Raw genomic sequence first — 12,880 nt, forward strand, 5'->3', positions numbered from 1 at the left:
AATAAGCCACAGAAGCCCTCCTAGATCAAGTGTAAAACACAGCCTAGCTCAAATTTTCAGTTAAGGGGGAGATGATGAAGGGGTTAAATTTTGCTTTTTTAAAGGAAGATTAAAATTGAGCTAAATAGGCTGATGGGTTGGGAGTACTCAATGCCTGTGCAAAACACTGCCACTAACTTCATAAAAACAGCCAGCAACATCATAGCAAGGTAGAAAACGAAAACTTCCCAAAAAACACTAATGAGTTTCTTTACAAATCTTAATGTCTAGTTATGTGAAATGCAATGCAACAGCTCAATCTGGTCAGAACACTTTCAACTCTGTGAAATGCAAGGGTTGCAAGGCTGCAGAAGAGCAGAAGGATCAGCAGAAGTCAATTTGACAAGAGCTGGTCTGTGATTTCATCTGTGATACAGATCAGAACTGCAACTAAAGCTGCAAAAGGTCTTTGCAACTAAAAGTTCAGGTTTTGAATAAATTATATTTCTGCTGGTTATCAGTATTTACAGAATAACATTTAAGTTAACATTAGGATTAAGTAACATTAAAGCTTGTGCCAAACTGGAGTGAAAGCAGCCCAAGCTGCAAACACCCCACTCTGCCGTGGCTGCTGCTGCCTGTAGATGACTCCTGACAGGCTTGGCTGCAGGGCAGCAGCACAGCTGTTCCCTTCTGACAGCCACAGCCCTGCTCTGCCATCTGATGCACCTGGCTGGGTTTGTGGCACCTGGGCAGAACCTCACTGACTTCTCAGGGACTGTGCAGGACATCGGCTGCAGGAGCCAGGGCACAGGACTGGGAATGAGGTCTTTGCAGCCAAGTACTTTTTACAAAGGAAACTTTAGCATAAGATGAAGAGCAACATAAGCATGCTCAAACCTGCAGCAGTCACAGCCACAGAAAAGCTGGGAGAAGAAACCCATACCAATCCACACCTGGCTGCTTTGGCAGAAGCCAAGCTATGCCAACCTTTTCACCAGCCAAAATAGTTCTGTTGGGTGAGACTTTGTTGACATTACTGTGGAAGAGCTTAGCACAAGCAGAATCAGTCACAGTAGGGCATTTTAAATGCAGCCTAGGCCATGATCATGCAAACTCTTCCTGTGACTTATGCCCACTAGCACTACCCCAGTCTGTCAGTACTAGTGGGTCCTCTGGGCTCTGGCATTGAATAAGATTGAGCTTCTTTAGGACTGAGCTTCTCAAAGGAAGATAACTTGGTTGACTAAATTGATATTAATTTGCTTTAAAATTCTGTCTGAAATGGTATGGCTACAAAACTTTACTGTGTTCCTTCAAGAGGAGGAGAAAATGCCAAAATCATTCACTGGGCCACTGCCTTACTTCTCACACTGCTTTCAAGGTTCAAATGGGTTTCAGTGTGCTGAGCATCCCTGCCTGCTTGCTTTCCCTTTTGCCCTTCTCACCAGCTGACCATTCTGGTGGAATTCTCAGAAGCAGAGGATTGCACAGAGCTCCAGAAGATCTTGATTTATTCAGCATTTGAAGGAAAATAATTTATTCTAAAAGACAGGATACTGCACTCACATTTCTCGCTAAGTGCATGAAGATGAAGGAAGGAAAACACAGCTGGCAGCTTCCCTGTCCTTGGGCTCCTGCTCTGCAAGAAGCCCCGTGTGGGGAGGCCTGGCCAAGCATCAGCACCACGTTAACCCTGCTGTGTCTGCACTCAGGTTTGGATCTCTCTCATCATGGATCTCTCTCCCAGGTACTCTGGTCCCAGACCATTTAAAGAGCTCTCAGACCCTGAACAGAACTTGATCTTTGACAAGACAGTCAAACAGCAGAATTCTTACAACAAATGTCTGCACTTCCCACAGCTGAAAATTGACAAAGGCTGCTTAACAACATAAAGCTGGAAAAAGTCACCACTTTGTTATCCATGCATTTTTAGTGCATTTCTTGTATTTTCCATAGCAACAGCAGTCACAAAGGGCAGAAGGTGCTGTTCCCATATCATTCCAAGATTCTTACATTTAATTTTTTTCCTTCATTGTTACCAATACTTCCACAAGACTGAGAGAATGTGTTAATGAAAACACAAAAGTCTTCCTGGGAAAAACACAACAGAGAACTTTATAATGTGAATGCAAGGAAGTTACTTTTTGAAGATGGGTTTTAATATCAAGCAGGTGAAGAGAGCAGAATAAAAACTATCATAATCATCAATTCTTCATAGCTCAAGTATAGATTAAGAGGCGAAACCCTATCAGTATGGGATTGCAACATAGATCCAAGCAACAAGCCAGAGCATGCTGTGCATACTGTGTCACCCCAAGCCAGCGCTGTAATTCTGCACTAAGGATCAAAAGGAGTGATCAGCTTCACTCCCACCTGGTGTTGGCACTGTCCAGTTTAATTCCTGGTTGTGACAGACACACTGAACCAAGCTGAAGTGCTTCTAGTGCAGTCCTTGTTCACTAGATTTACCAAAGGTACAACTCCAGGAAAAACTTCAAAGCCCAAACCTTACACAGCAGCAATTTCCCTGCAAGGAACAGGCAGTGCTTTCAGCAAAACCTGAGCATGCTGAACACCAGAAGCACCTGCTATTGTGAAACACTGTCTCCCCTCCCAAACAGAATAGATTTGTAACTGCAGCACAGTGCAAAAGAAAACAGAGGGGAGAGCTCTCACCTGTTTCAACAGAGCTTCATAGCAACTTACAGAGCAAAACCAGACAGGGAGATTGAAGCAAGCCAGACTCATCCTCCCTCAGCTGAATGTTCTGAACAGGCTCTTGGTGGTGTGCCTCAAGCAGATCATCTCTCTGTACTCTCTTCTGCTTATGCAGCAAGAGACAATGTACAGCACACCTAGCACAACTGTGTGATTTTGAGGATTGTCCTAAAATCTGCAGCAGTGTAACTGTGCTAGAAATGTCCTATTTAAAGCCCAAATAAAACCAGTACTTCAGAATCCCTAATAATTTTATATTCAACTTAGGAGCAATGCTTGCTCTTTAAAAAAAAAGGAAAATAATCACTATCAAAAGGCTAAATGCTTCTTTTCAGACTTAATATTTTAGAAGCTTACCTTGCAGCCTTCACATGTAATGACACCATAATGGATTCCTGATGATTTGTCTCCACAGATCTTGCATGGAATAATTTCAATTTGAGCTGCAACAGAAGCACGCAACCAGTTAATTACATTTTCTTTTAAACACCTTATAAAAGCATTCCCTGATCAGCATTTGTACAGTGAAAACTAATAACCTGCTAAACATTATACTGCATTAACTATTCATTGCTGAACTGCAAGGATCCCCTAGAGCTTTGGACTAAATTATGGCTGCTCGTTATATAATAGCTTTTGGGTTATTAAAATGGGTCATTTGAGAAGGTGTTTAAGAACCCACAAGAAGGCTAGAATCAGCATTTCAAAGCCAAAAAGAATAGGAGAGTTCACATTTTGGCCAAAGAGCTAAGATGACACTAGAAAGGTTTCTTCCAACTGCAAGGTTTCTTCATGCAAGACCATAGCAGATAATTTTAAAGCTTGCCCTACCTGGAAGCAAATGCAGCACCTTTACCACAGCCACCAATATCCACCCAGCTCACATGACTGGCCAACCCTAAATAGATGTTACGAGGCAAAAAGCAACTCCATTTTGCATGAGAAACCCAAGAATTACCTATCTGAATCAAAAGGGAGTTATTTGTGTATTATCTACCACAGAAAAAAACAAGGCAGGAAAATACAGCAGCACTCAGTTTGACTGAAACCAGAGGAGTTGGTACAGTCTGGAAAATGCCATACAGTTATAAATCACGAAAGCTCTGATAAATATAAATTCATACACATAAACCCAGCTGCTGAATTCAGTTTGGAGTGTGACTATCCCTAAATCAATCACCTTCCTGTGTGAATACATGGATCCAAAAAGGGACTCCTGCATGCTCAGGGACACCTCCCAGCTGCTGTTGGAGTACATGGCTGTAGTTGTTTTGCTGGCAGTGTTGGGCAGCCCATACACAGGCAGTGCTTTAGTGATCAGAGCCAGCAGGGCACATTTCACACGTGCTTGGCAGTGCTCACTGCACACAGCACACACAGGTAGGTGACTGAAAGCCCAGGAAAGCCCTTGCTCTGCCGCAGTGTGTTAGGATGAAGCTGCATCAGTTTTCTGGATGTGGCTTAGTCGGAACAGTACAAGTGCAACTCTTGCTGTGTCTGCAACTGTGACACATTAACAAGTGCTGTTCACCTCCGTCAGGAGCTCAAATCCATTCACAAGCTGCCTTGTTTAAGGGAGCTGCTCTTTCATCCAATTTCCAGCTATCCAGTCTGTGACAACACACAGTATCACATCTAATACTACTGTCTTACAGTGCATTAGCTTAACTTCAGCTGTACTCTGTTCTCAAAAAGCCGTGTCTATAACAACATTGCATTTTGCGTGTCATTGAATCCCTAACTGGCTGCTTATTATTAATCAAGAATTGTCTTCCAGTGCTACTGTGTGCTCCATTTCATTGCAGCACGACACAGCTCAGGATCTGGCCCAAAGCATAAGATAATTATAAAGCAGAAGCCCAGAAGACTCGTAGCACAGCACCAACTCAAGATATTCTCCAGGTGACATCAAATGCAAGAAAGGGGCAGCTGAGCAGCAGCAGCAGCACACAAGTGGGATCTATTTGCTCCTGGGAACCCGAAAGCAACTAAAATCATCTGCTGGGGAAGGCAGTGCCCAACAGCTACAGACTCCAGGGCTTCTGCCAGGCAGTTCCATATCAGCAGCTTTCCAAGCAGCCCCGTTCAGTGGGACACCACTTGTATCTGCTCCCAGCAGAAGGACCTTGGCATCCTTGACCTTTAAACCCCCACCATCCTTGCAGCAAAAAAATAACAGGCTGAAATTAAGAGGTCTGTTTAAGATACTTAAGGAAGGAAATACTACTTCCCCAAAAATGGTTTTAATTTCACTTTGCTTTCAGCTAACACATTAAACACAGTGAAGAAGGAAGTGAACTAATAAAAGGGAAAAATGACGTGTGTGCTGTTTCATTAATGTGCTACATGAATTATTACTGGGGCCTCACATGTTCATGAGCTTGTAGCAAAAAGGGTAGCATAAAACCCCCTTCACATCAACAAGTTGAAGAACAGGCTGAAATTCACAGAAACTCAGAATTTGTATCATATGCAGTTCAAATTCAGAGAGCAATCCTGTGGGCAAATTCTAGAATAGCTCTACCAAATCCCAGTTGTGCCTTTTCAACATATGATTATTTTTCTCTTCTGCTGCAGTGAATCAGCAGCCTTCTGCAGCTCCTTGGACAGGGTACTGACAAGGCTTATCTCCACAGCTACATGGCAACGTATTTTTTTTTACATTTCACTTTTATATACATAATTACTGCCTTATTTTGAATAGGTATGATATAATTGGATCTAGTTTATCTACAATCTCCAGCATGTTAGTTAAATCACCCATGAAGCCTGTCTATGCAATCCCTATTTCTTAAGCAACAGGACATTTGCAGAGTGTTTCTGAAGGAATGTAACATACCTTCAAAGTGATGGCCTAAAGCTAGGTTAGTAATAGTCTAAAAGGTGCCATAATTAGTCCCAAATGCATTTTCCAGGCTGCTTTACTGGTATAAGAGAATCTCCACAGATTCACAGGCTCCAGCTGTGCCAGCATTTGCCCAACATCATTTTTATGAATGCCGGCACCAAATCAGGTATAGTTTTAGAATTCCTGATTTCCTCAAATTTACATCTTCAAGGTACTTACTTTCAATTAGGCACACAGCATTTAAAACTCCAACTTAGTGCTGCACTCTGAGATGCAGGACAATGGATGAATCTCAGAAGCACGAATCGCTGGGGACTGCCACAACCAATTGTAGGACAAATTAATGCAGGGAGAGATCAGATCAATTACTGCTCCACGTGGTGCCTTTGCAAATCAACTCATTGAAATGGAACCCCTGTCGCACGTTCATACACTTCCCATACAGCATGAAAGGACTTAAGATACTTTAAACTTACTAAATGCAAATTGCCTGTGCCAAGATTATGCATTTTTTCTTACAAGGGTGAAAATATTTTCCCCACTTTTAACTTTGACATGCAAATATGTACTTGCTAAAACCTTCTTCTTATGCAAACAAGGCAGGTGGGAAATATTTTTACATGTCAAGAATATGTTCCGACTTGGTTTCTCACATTCCCAGAGTTACTTAAAGCTTCCTACTGTGCTCAAATTAATTGTACCTGTTCTCTGCTTACATTTGTTTATATGGTATATTTTTCAAGATTACATAAAATACTCTAATTCATGCTTTAGACTAGAATTAGCCTAAATTACAGTTTACAATTTCTGTCTCCTGGGGTGGTGCTCAGGCTGATTCAGGCTGGTTCATGCATGAGCAAATTATTTCTTAAATATGAACTGCAGAAAAAAATAAACTCTTGTGGTTGCTTAGGAACTGCCACAGATACCCAGGTGACAGATGTAGTTTGTACTCCCAGATTAAAGGCCTAGGACTCTTTCACACCCTGAAATAACAGTGCTCCACAATCCTACCAAGGCTGTCCTGTGCCAAAGGCAGCAAAGAGGAGGAATAAAAGCCCAAACAAAGCACCAAGAGCAACAAATGGAAGCTTGAGCACGGAGACCCACCACCACACAAGTTGCTACAGAAAGGGCTCCTGAGAGAAAGAAGGGACCTTCCAAGGCCTGAAGGCAGCAATCCCTACACACTGATGTCAAGCAAGCTCATCTCCACAGCAAAGGAGATGCCTTTCCACCCACCAACATGCCCCAGGTCAAGCGCCTTCACTTGGAGCTGCTGGGTCCAAGCTACCAGACTGCCTGGTAACTGTCCTCCTGCTGAAATGTCAGACAAGCTTCCAGAAAAAGGAGTGTGGACCCTGATCTGCTCAAAATCACACTGAATAGGACTTGAGACCAAGCATTACAGGGGGGAAAAAACCAGTGTTTCCCCCCCTGAACATTTTTTCTTCCTCCATCCACTGTGTCTTCATATGGCAACTGTCTGAGGCAGCTCTGGTATGCTTAAACCATCGCCTCCACCTAATTCCAAGGGAACATGCCAGCAGCCAGCCAGTGAGAGCATTCCATGACATCTTCTGCTGGCACCTGGAACAGGACAATATGCCTTACTCCCTCCTGCTCCAGGGGACTTTGTTCCCCAAACCCAGGACAGTTTCACTGGGTTTGCCTCCTTTTTCAAGTTCCCTCCCCCAGCCAAATCCTCTAGAGACCTCTAGCCTCTTCCTTTGTCTTAATTCCCGCATCATGAAATGTTGTTTTATTCCTTGTCCAGTTTGTGCAGTAGAGAAGTTAGAAAATCTATTTCTGTATCTGTAAGGGAGTGCACTGCACAAGCTCACAATAATACTCAATTTCTCTCTTTGCAACTCATGGGGCAGACTCAGATCAGGGCAAGAGCCTGTACAGCCAAGCAAGGCACAGGTCACCTTTCTCCCCAGTACTGTCCCTTAAACAGAAACATACTGAGCCTCAGCACAGGAAAGTGTGTTACCAGTTCACCTTGAAGAACACATTTTAAAAGAAAAAAATGTTTTCCAAACACAGAAGTTTTTTTCTCCCCATTAACATTTGTGAATAAAAAATTTGTTTCTAGTGAACAAATTGTCTTGGGGTAGAAAAGGATTTTTCCTTCCCTCCTTCTGTTTTTGCACTGTTAATTTTAAAATTGAACATGCACACAAAGATTTGGTATCTTGGGAAGGGCTCTGTGGATGCAAGAATTGGTCCCATGTCTGCCTTTTAGGGGAGATCTGCCCAGCTGACCTGAGTGAACTAGAAAGTTGGGTAATTAATGAAGTTAATTGTCTTGTCTCCTCTAGAGTGAAGGCAGGAAGAGAGGAAAGGAAAGGAGAAATAGAAAGCAAGAAGGAAAAAGGGCATATGATTCATCTTATTCATAACAAGCAACACAAACCCCTGAGTGGAGAGGCCTCCTCTTCATTCAACAGTGAAAGAATCTAATGATATTTTAATTACAAGCCTTACTTTTAGAAGGTGAAAGGCAAATCCTACTGTGTCTTACTATTTCTGAATTTAAAAAGTGTTTTCTGGAAAGCTGGTGCAGGAGGTGCTCCCTTCTGCCAGGGTACCTGGGGTCCCAGCTGCCTGTGTTCGCTGGCACCACTGAGACACGAGCACTTCTAATGAGCTCCTGGTCACAGCTCCCAAGGCAGAAATTCCAGGTGTACACTTCTCCACTCAGTATGGACGGACTTAAGCACATATCAGTCTCTACTCCTTCAAGCCTCCATGGGCACTGTGCATGGGTTTGTGGAGAAAGCATCCCCAGCTAAGCACAGCTGCCAGCTGAGCTGAGCACCTGCCCTAAGGCTGCAGCAGGGTACAGACAGCAGGCAGGGTGCAGCTGGCACCTCCTGGGGCTCAGGGCACTGCTTCAGGAGCAATCCCTTCCCCGGCTGCAGAAACTCTTCTGAGCCCTTTCCCTGGATGTGGCTCACCTGTGCCCAGCCTCTCTGCTGTGGATGGCTGTACAGCTAATCAAGAAGGGCTCTGAAATGAACGTGAAACATTGGCAAATTGGGCCAACCTGCTTCTAGAGGGATGCACTTTGTGCCAGACATCCCTGCTAGTGCTGTTTGTAAGTATATTGATTAAATTAGGAGGCATACATATTCAGTGACATATTCATACATATTCATTGGCTCAAACAAGGGTACTGCATGTAATGTGGTATTTAAAGCAACATGATATCTGATCACAAACTGAATTAACACGGAATGATTTTACTATATAATATTCTAATCTTCCTGCATTTTCAGCTTCATTACCTAAATAATTTGCTCTGTCATGTACCCTAAGTAATTTGAGCTGGCTGCAAATGACTCGCCTCCGAACACCTGCAGCTTCCCAGCGCTGCAGTTCCACTGAACCGAGCACTGGTGGCAGCACAGCTCTGCCCACCCCATCCACGTAGGCTGTGAAGTGACCATCTGGCCACTCACACGCCCTGAAACACTGCAAGCCCGTGTGCTTCTGCGGGTGATGGCTGCTCGGGAGACATCTGAGGGGATTGTAGAACACACTGAACGTGTTTGATCAACTCCTTGTGTGAAGGTGTGTTTATTCCAGACACAATCCCCATCATAAAGACATCCTGAGCAGGCCCTGATGGAGACTGCAGTGACAGACCTGGCAACAAACAGCTCTAGAGAAGAACTAGCAAAAGAGATTTGTGTCTCATGGTTGGATTTTTCTGGGGCCCAGGAAGGTTGAAATTCCAGCAGAAGCACATGGAATATTCTTTGCATCTTCCTCTCTGTTACAGGGTGAGCACAGCTGCACATTGTCTCTTGGGGGGATCAGATGGGGAACTTTCTCAGATTTTCAGTTTTCACATCTTTGGAACCACTGACGCTCTCAAGCTTGGCTGAAATGTTCTGGAAATGGGGAAGATCGGGGTGATGGACAGAAAACCACACAAACACAAACAACCTTTCCAAGCCTTGTTTCCTTAGGAAATCACACTGGTAATAAAATAAATACTGAGGTTATACTGGTACAAATCCTTTGAAGTCTGTGGGTGTGATGGGTGGAGTAGAAACGAACATGGCCACCAAAGTATTAATTAAAAGTAAAGTATGAGCAACTCCTCAAACACACGAGGCAGAAATGCTGCAATGCCACAATGAGATCTGTGGGCCTGGGCACAGCTGGATCCCTCAGCAGGTCACTGACACTGCTCAGCATTCCCAAATGCTGGAAACATCCACATTAAAGAAGATACAGGATAAATAGCACAGCACCACCTGAGCACTTCTGGGGATTGTCAGACTGATTGTGAGGTATCAGTGTAAGTTCCTTCAACATCTGTCTGATCTGGGCACGTGGAAGGAAACAGTGTAGTAGGAGCTCATATTCCCATGCCAGGATCACTGAGGTTTAGGATTACTGTTTTCCTTTAAGCCACACAAAATTTTACTGACATATATTTTAATTTAAAGAACTAGAGCTCTGCTGTTACATGAAGCATTGGCTTCAACAAAGACACCTGAATGTCTAATGAAAGAAGGCATAATGGAAAATAGTTTGGGCTTTCTAAAAGGCAAAACTGTTTCAGTGAAGTTGTTGTGGTGACGTCTCTATTTTTAATGCTATATTCAAATAGAAAATCGCTGTAAACCCTTAATGTCATAATATCACCATAATACTCTGAATTCCTATAAAGAAAAATCAAAATGATGTCCCAATACAAACAATCTAGGACTTCTGCAAGTGTTCATGTACACAAGCTAAAAACTGATCTAGGGTTTTTAGAGGAGCTCAGATGTTTGCTCCCTTTCATTAACGTGTACAACACTGTATAATTCTAATTTCCTTCCATGTAACACTCGTATCTCTCCACTGTCTTGTCTTTATCCATCCAGAAATATTCTAACTCTTTCCTGACTGAGCAATGAATGCACCTGAAAGCGAAATGATTTGATTTTTCTTGTTGAAGGAATGGCAGGTAGAGACAACTGCAGCTTGGGACTCTGGCCACATTATTAAACCACAGACCAAACTGTAACATCAAACCACTGAAGTCCAAGCCTGGGCTCAACCAGAACAGCCAGGCCTGCCACATCCACAGGTGTTCTGCTGTCCAGAGCACAGATGGGCAGTTCTTGGGACAGTCAATCCCTTGGTACATCGGGGGCATGCAATTAACAGCTTCCCACTCTGCAAAATCTACCGAGTTCCCCAAGCTCCAGCTTTGTTACTACTTTCATGAACTTGCACACAAACAATGAAGATGGCAGAAATATACACCAAGAGATGTACAAATGCAACAATTCCTTCTGGGGGGTCCCCTTTTGTTCCTCTCCAGGCACAACAGACGGACACAGTAACAACACACAGAGACCAAACCTTGAAGATTGACGATTTCCACATGGTCAGAACAGACTTCCAAATTTCATAAACCATCAGTTTGTTTCTGCCATGTTTTGGCTTCTCACTTTCTCAGGTACTTATGAATAAACAATTATTTCATTTGCCTCTTCTCTGGTTGAAAATTAACAGGAGTTACACTGGCTACGATGAACACAGCTTGCGGTATAATTATATTTCACCAAGCTAAATGGAATTCTTGTTCAATAAAACAATTCAGAAAAAGTTTTTTGTAAGAAAACACAGTAACATTGAAATCATGTGATTCTCAAACGAAATACAGTACAGTTTTAATCAAAGCTCTGAACTGCATGTCAAGAAATAGGTGTTACAGAGACTATAATCTCACTAGTGCTGCTATGCTGTGAGCATGGGGATGCTAGCTGGTGTTTCATTTCCTCTGTAAGCCGTATAATCATCCTTTATCTCTACCTACAGCCACCTCAGATGACTGCTACTTACTGCCAGATCTTGGGTTTTGGTCTTACGATCCCAGGCACCAGTGAGCAGAGCTCCAGCCCCACGAATCTGAAGTGTTCTGCACTGCTGAGAGAGAAGCTGCTGCGGAGCTGTACAAGAGGAGTGCTGGTGGTCTGACTTCTGTTACTTTCCTTTTTCACTTTCAAAAACAAAGCTTACATGTCTAGTGACACACCTACAAAACATTTCTCTGGATAAAATGACACAAAATACAAGTTTTGGGAGCAACATAGGTGTGAGCTATTACCACAGGAACTGCCAGCACTGACTTTTGCTGCTCCAATTTGCTACTGTGTTTATCCAGTGAGCAGCAAGCTAGGGGTTGTGTGAATCCATCATGTTTGTTTTTACAGGATTCTAGAGTTCACTCTTGTTTTGACATTCTTAATTTCTTCCTACAGATGATTACTAACCTGGAGTCAAGACAAACACCTGCAGCAGGGCACAATCACAGTTCTACTGTGATCCAACCTGTTCCACTGTGCTGCCCAAACCAGCCCATGCACATAGTCTGTCAAATGAAAAATTACACCGAGAATGGAGCTGGGGGCCATGTGTGTGCACCTCCAGGCAGTCAAACTGGCCTTGAATGCTCAATCACACTGAGGTTTCTTGTAGTCTTTGCCGCTTACTGCTCTCTCGCATTGGGAAAAGCAGATCTACACCAATCTCTCCTTCCTGGTGTCTGTATGCTGATCTTTCACCACCTCCCATTAATGGAGAGCAAAACAAGAGTGAAATCTGCGGAAGAACAGGATTCATTTATTTGCTGGAGTTAGCTATACAACAGTAAATTAATTCTCCCCCTTTCAATCAAAAATAAACTTGTACTGAAAAGCTTAAATGTGTTTGTACTTCTGCCCAACTTCCTAAATCTCTAGAAAAAACGAATAAATACTTGACTTAAATAAAGAAAATCTTGAAGAAACAGCATTTTACCATGAAAAGTTCAAATTACCCCAACATTTTCTTCACAGATTAATGCACAGAACCCCCATTTGATATAATTTCCTACTCTCGAGTGTTAGACCTGGTCTTCTGAAGACTGAAGGAATTTGTTAACTCCAACACTGTCCTCCCACCTTCTTTTCCCTAATTAACTGGCTTAGGGGAAAATCTGGCATTTCTGTTTATTCACTTGTAGTAGGAAAACAAAGAAAAACTTATCAGCCACTCACGAACGCTAAGCTGCACTGGCTCAAGTCAGCTACAACTCAGCTATCAGCTGATGAACCTTTCCTTGAATCAGTTTTCCTAGGCTGCAAGCAGCCCTAGATGACCAGTTCTGGGAAGTCATTCTGGCCCCTATTTCCAAGTGAAGAGTTGCCGCACGGCTGCTACCTGAATTACAGCAGCGTTCACTAAGGAAAGGTCTTTTACAACAGATCAAGAGACTTTGACCTCCTTTTATACAACATGAAAGCTCCATCACTGGATTTGTTAGGAAGCTACACACAC

General features: G+C 43.1%; 1 protein-coding gene across 3 annotated transcripts in view; it reads right to left on the reverse strand.

Annotated features, from left to right (window-relative positions):
* Positions 1–12,880, reverse strand: part of RORA (RAR related orphan receptor A) — a 353,012-nt gene that overhangs the window by 26,447 nt on the left and 313,685 nt on the right. For all 3 annotated transcript variants that reach the window (XM_058846474.1, XM_058846475.1, XM_058846476.1), the window contains one exon: positions 3,058–3,143. In XM_058846474.1, coding sequence (XP_058702457.1) covers positions 3,058–3,143 — 86 coding nt within the window. The remainder of the gene's footprint in view (positions 1–3,057; positions 3,144–12,880) is intronic.

This window comes from Poecile atricapillus, chromosome 11, assembly GCF_030490865.1.
Source record: "Poecile atricapillus isolate bPoeAtr1 chromosome 11, bPoeAtr1.hap1, whole genome shotgun sequence".
Lineage (NCBI taxonomy): Eukaryota > Metazoa > Chordata > Aves > Passeriformes > Paridae > Poecile > Poecile atricapillus.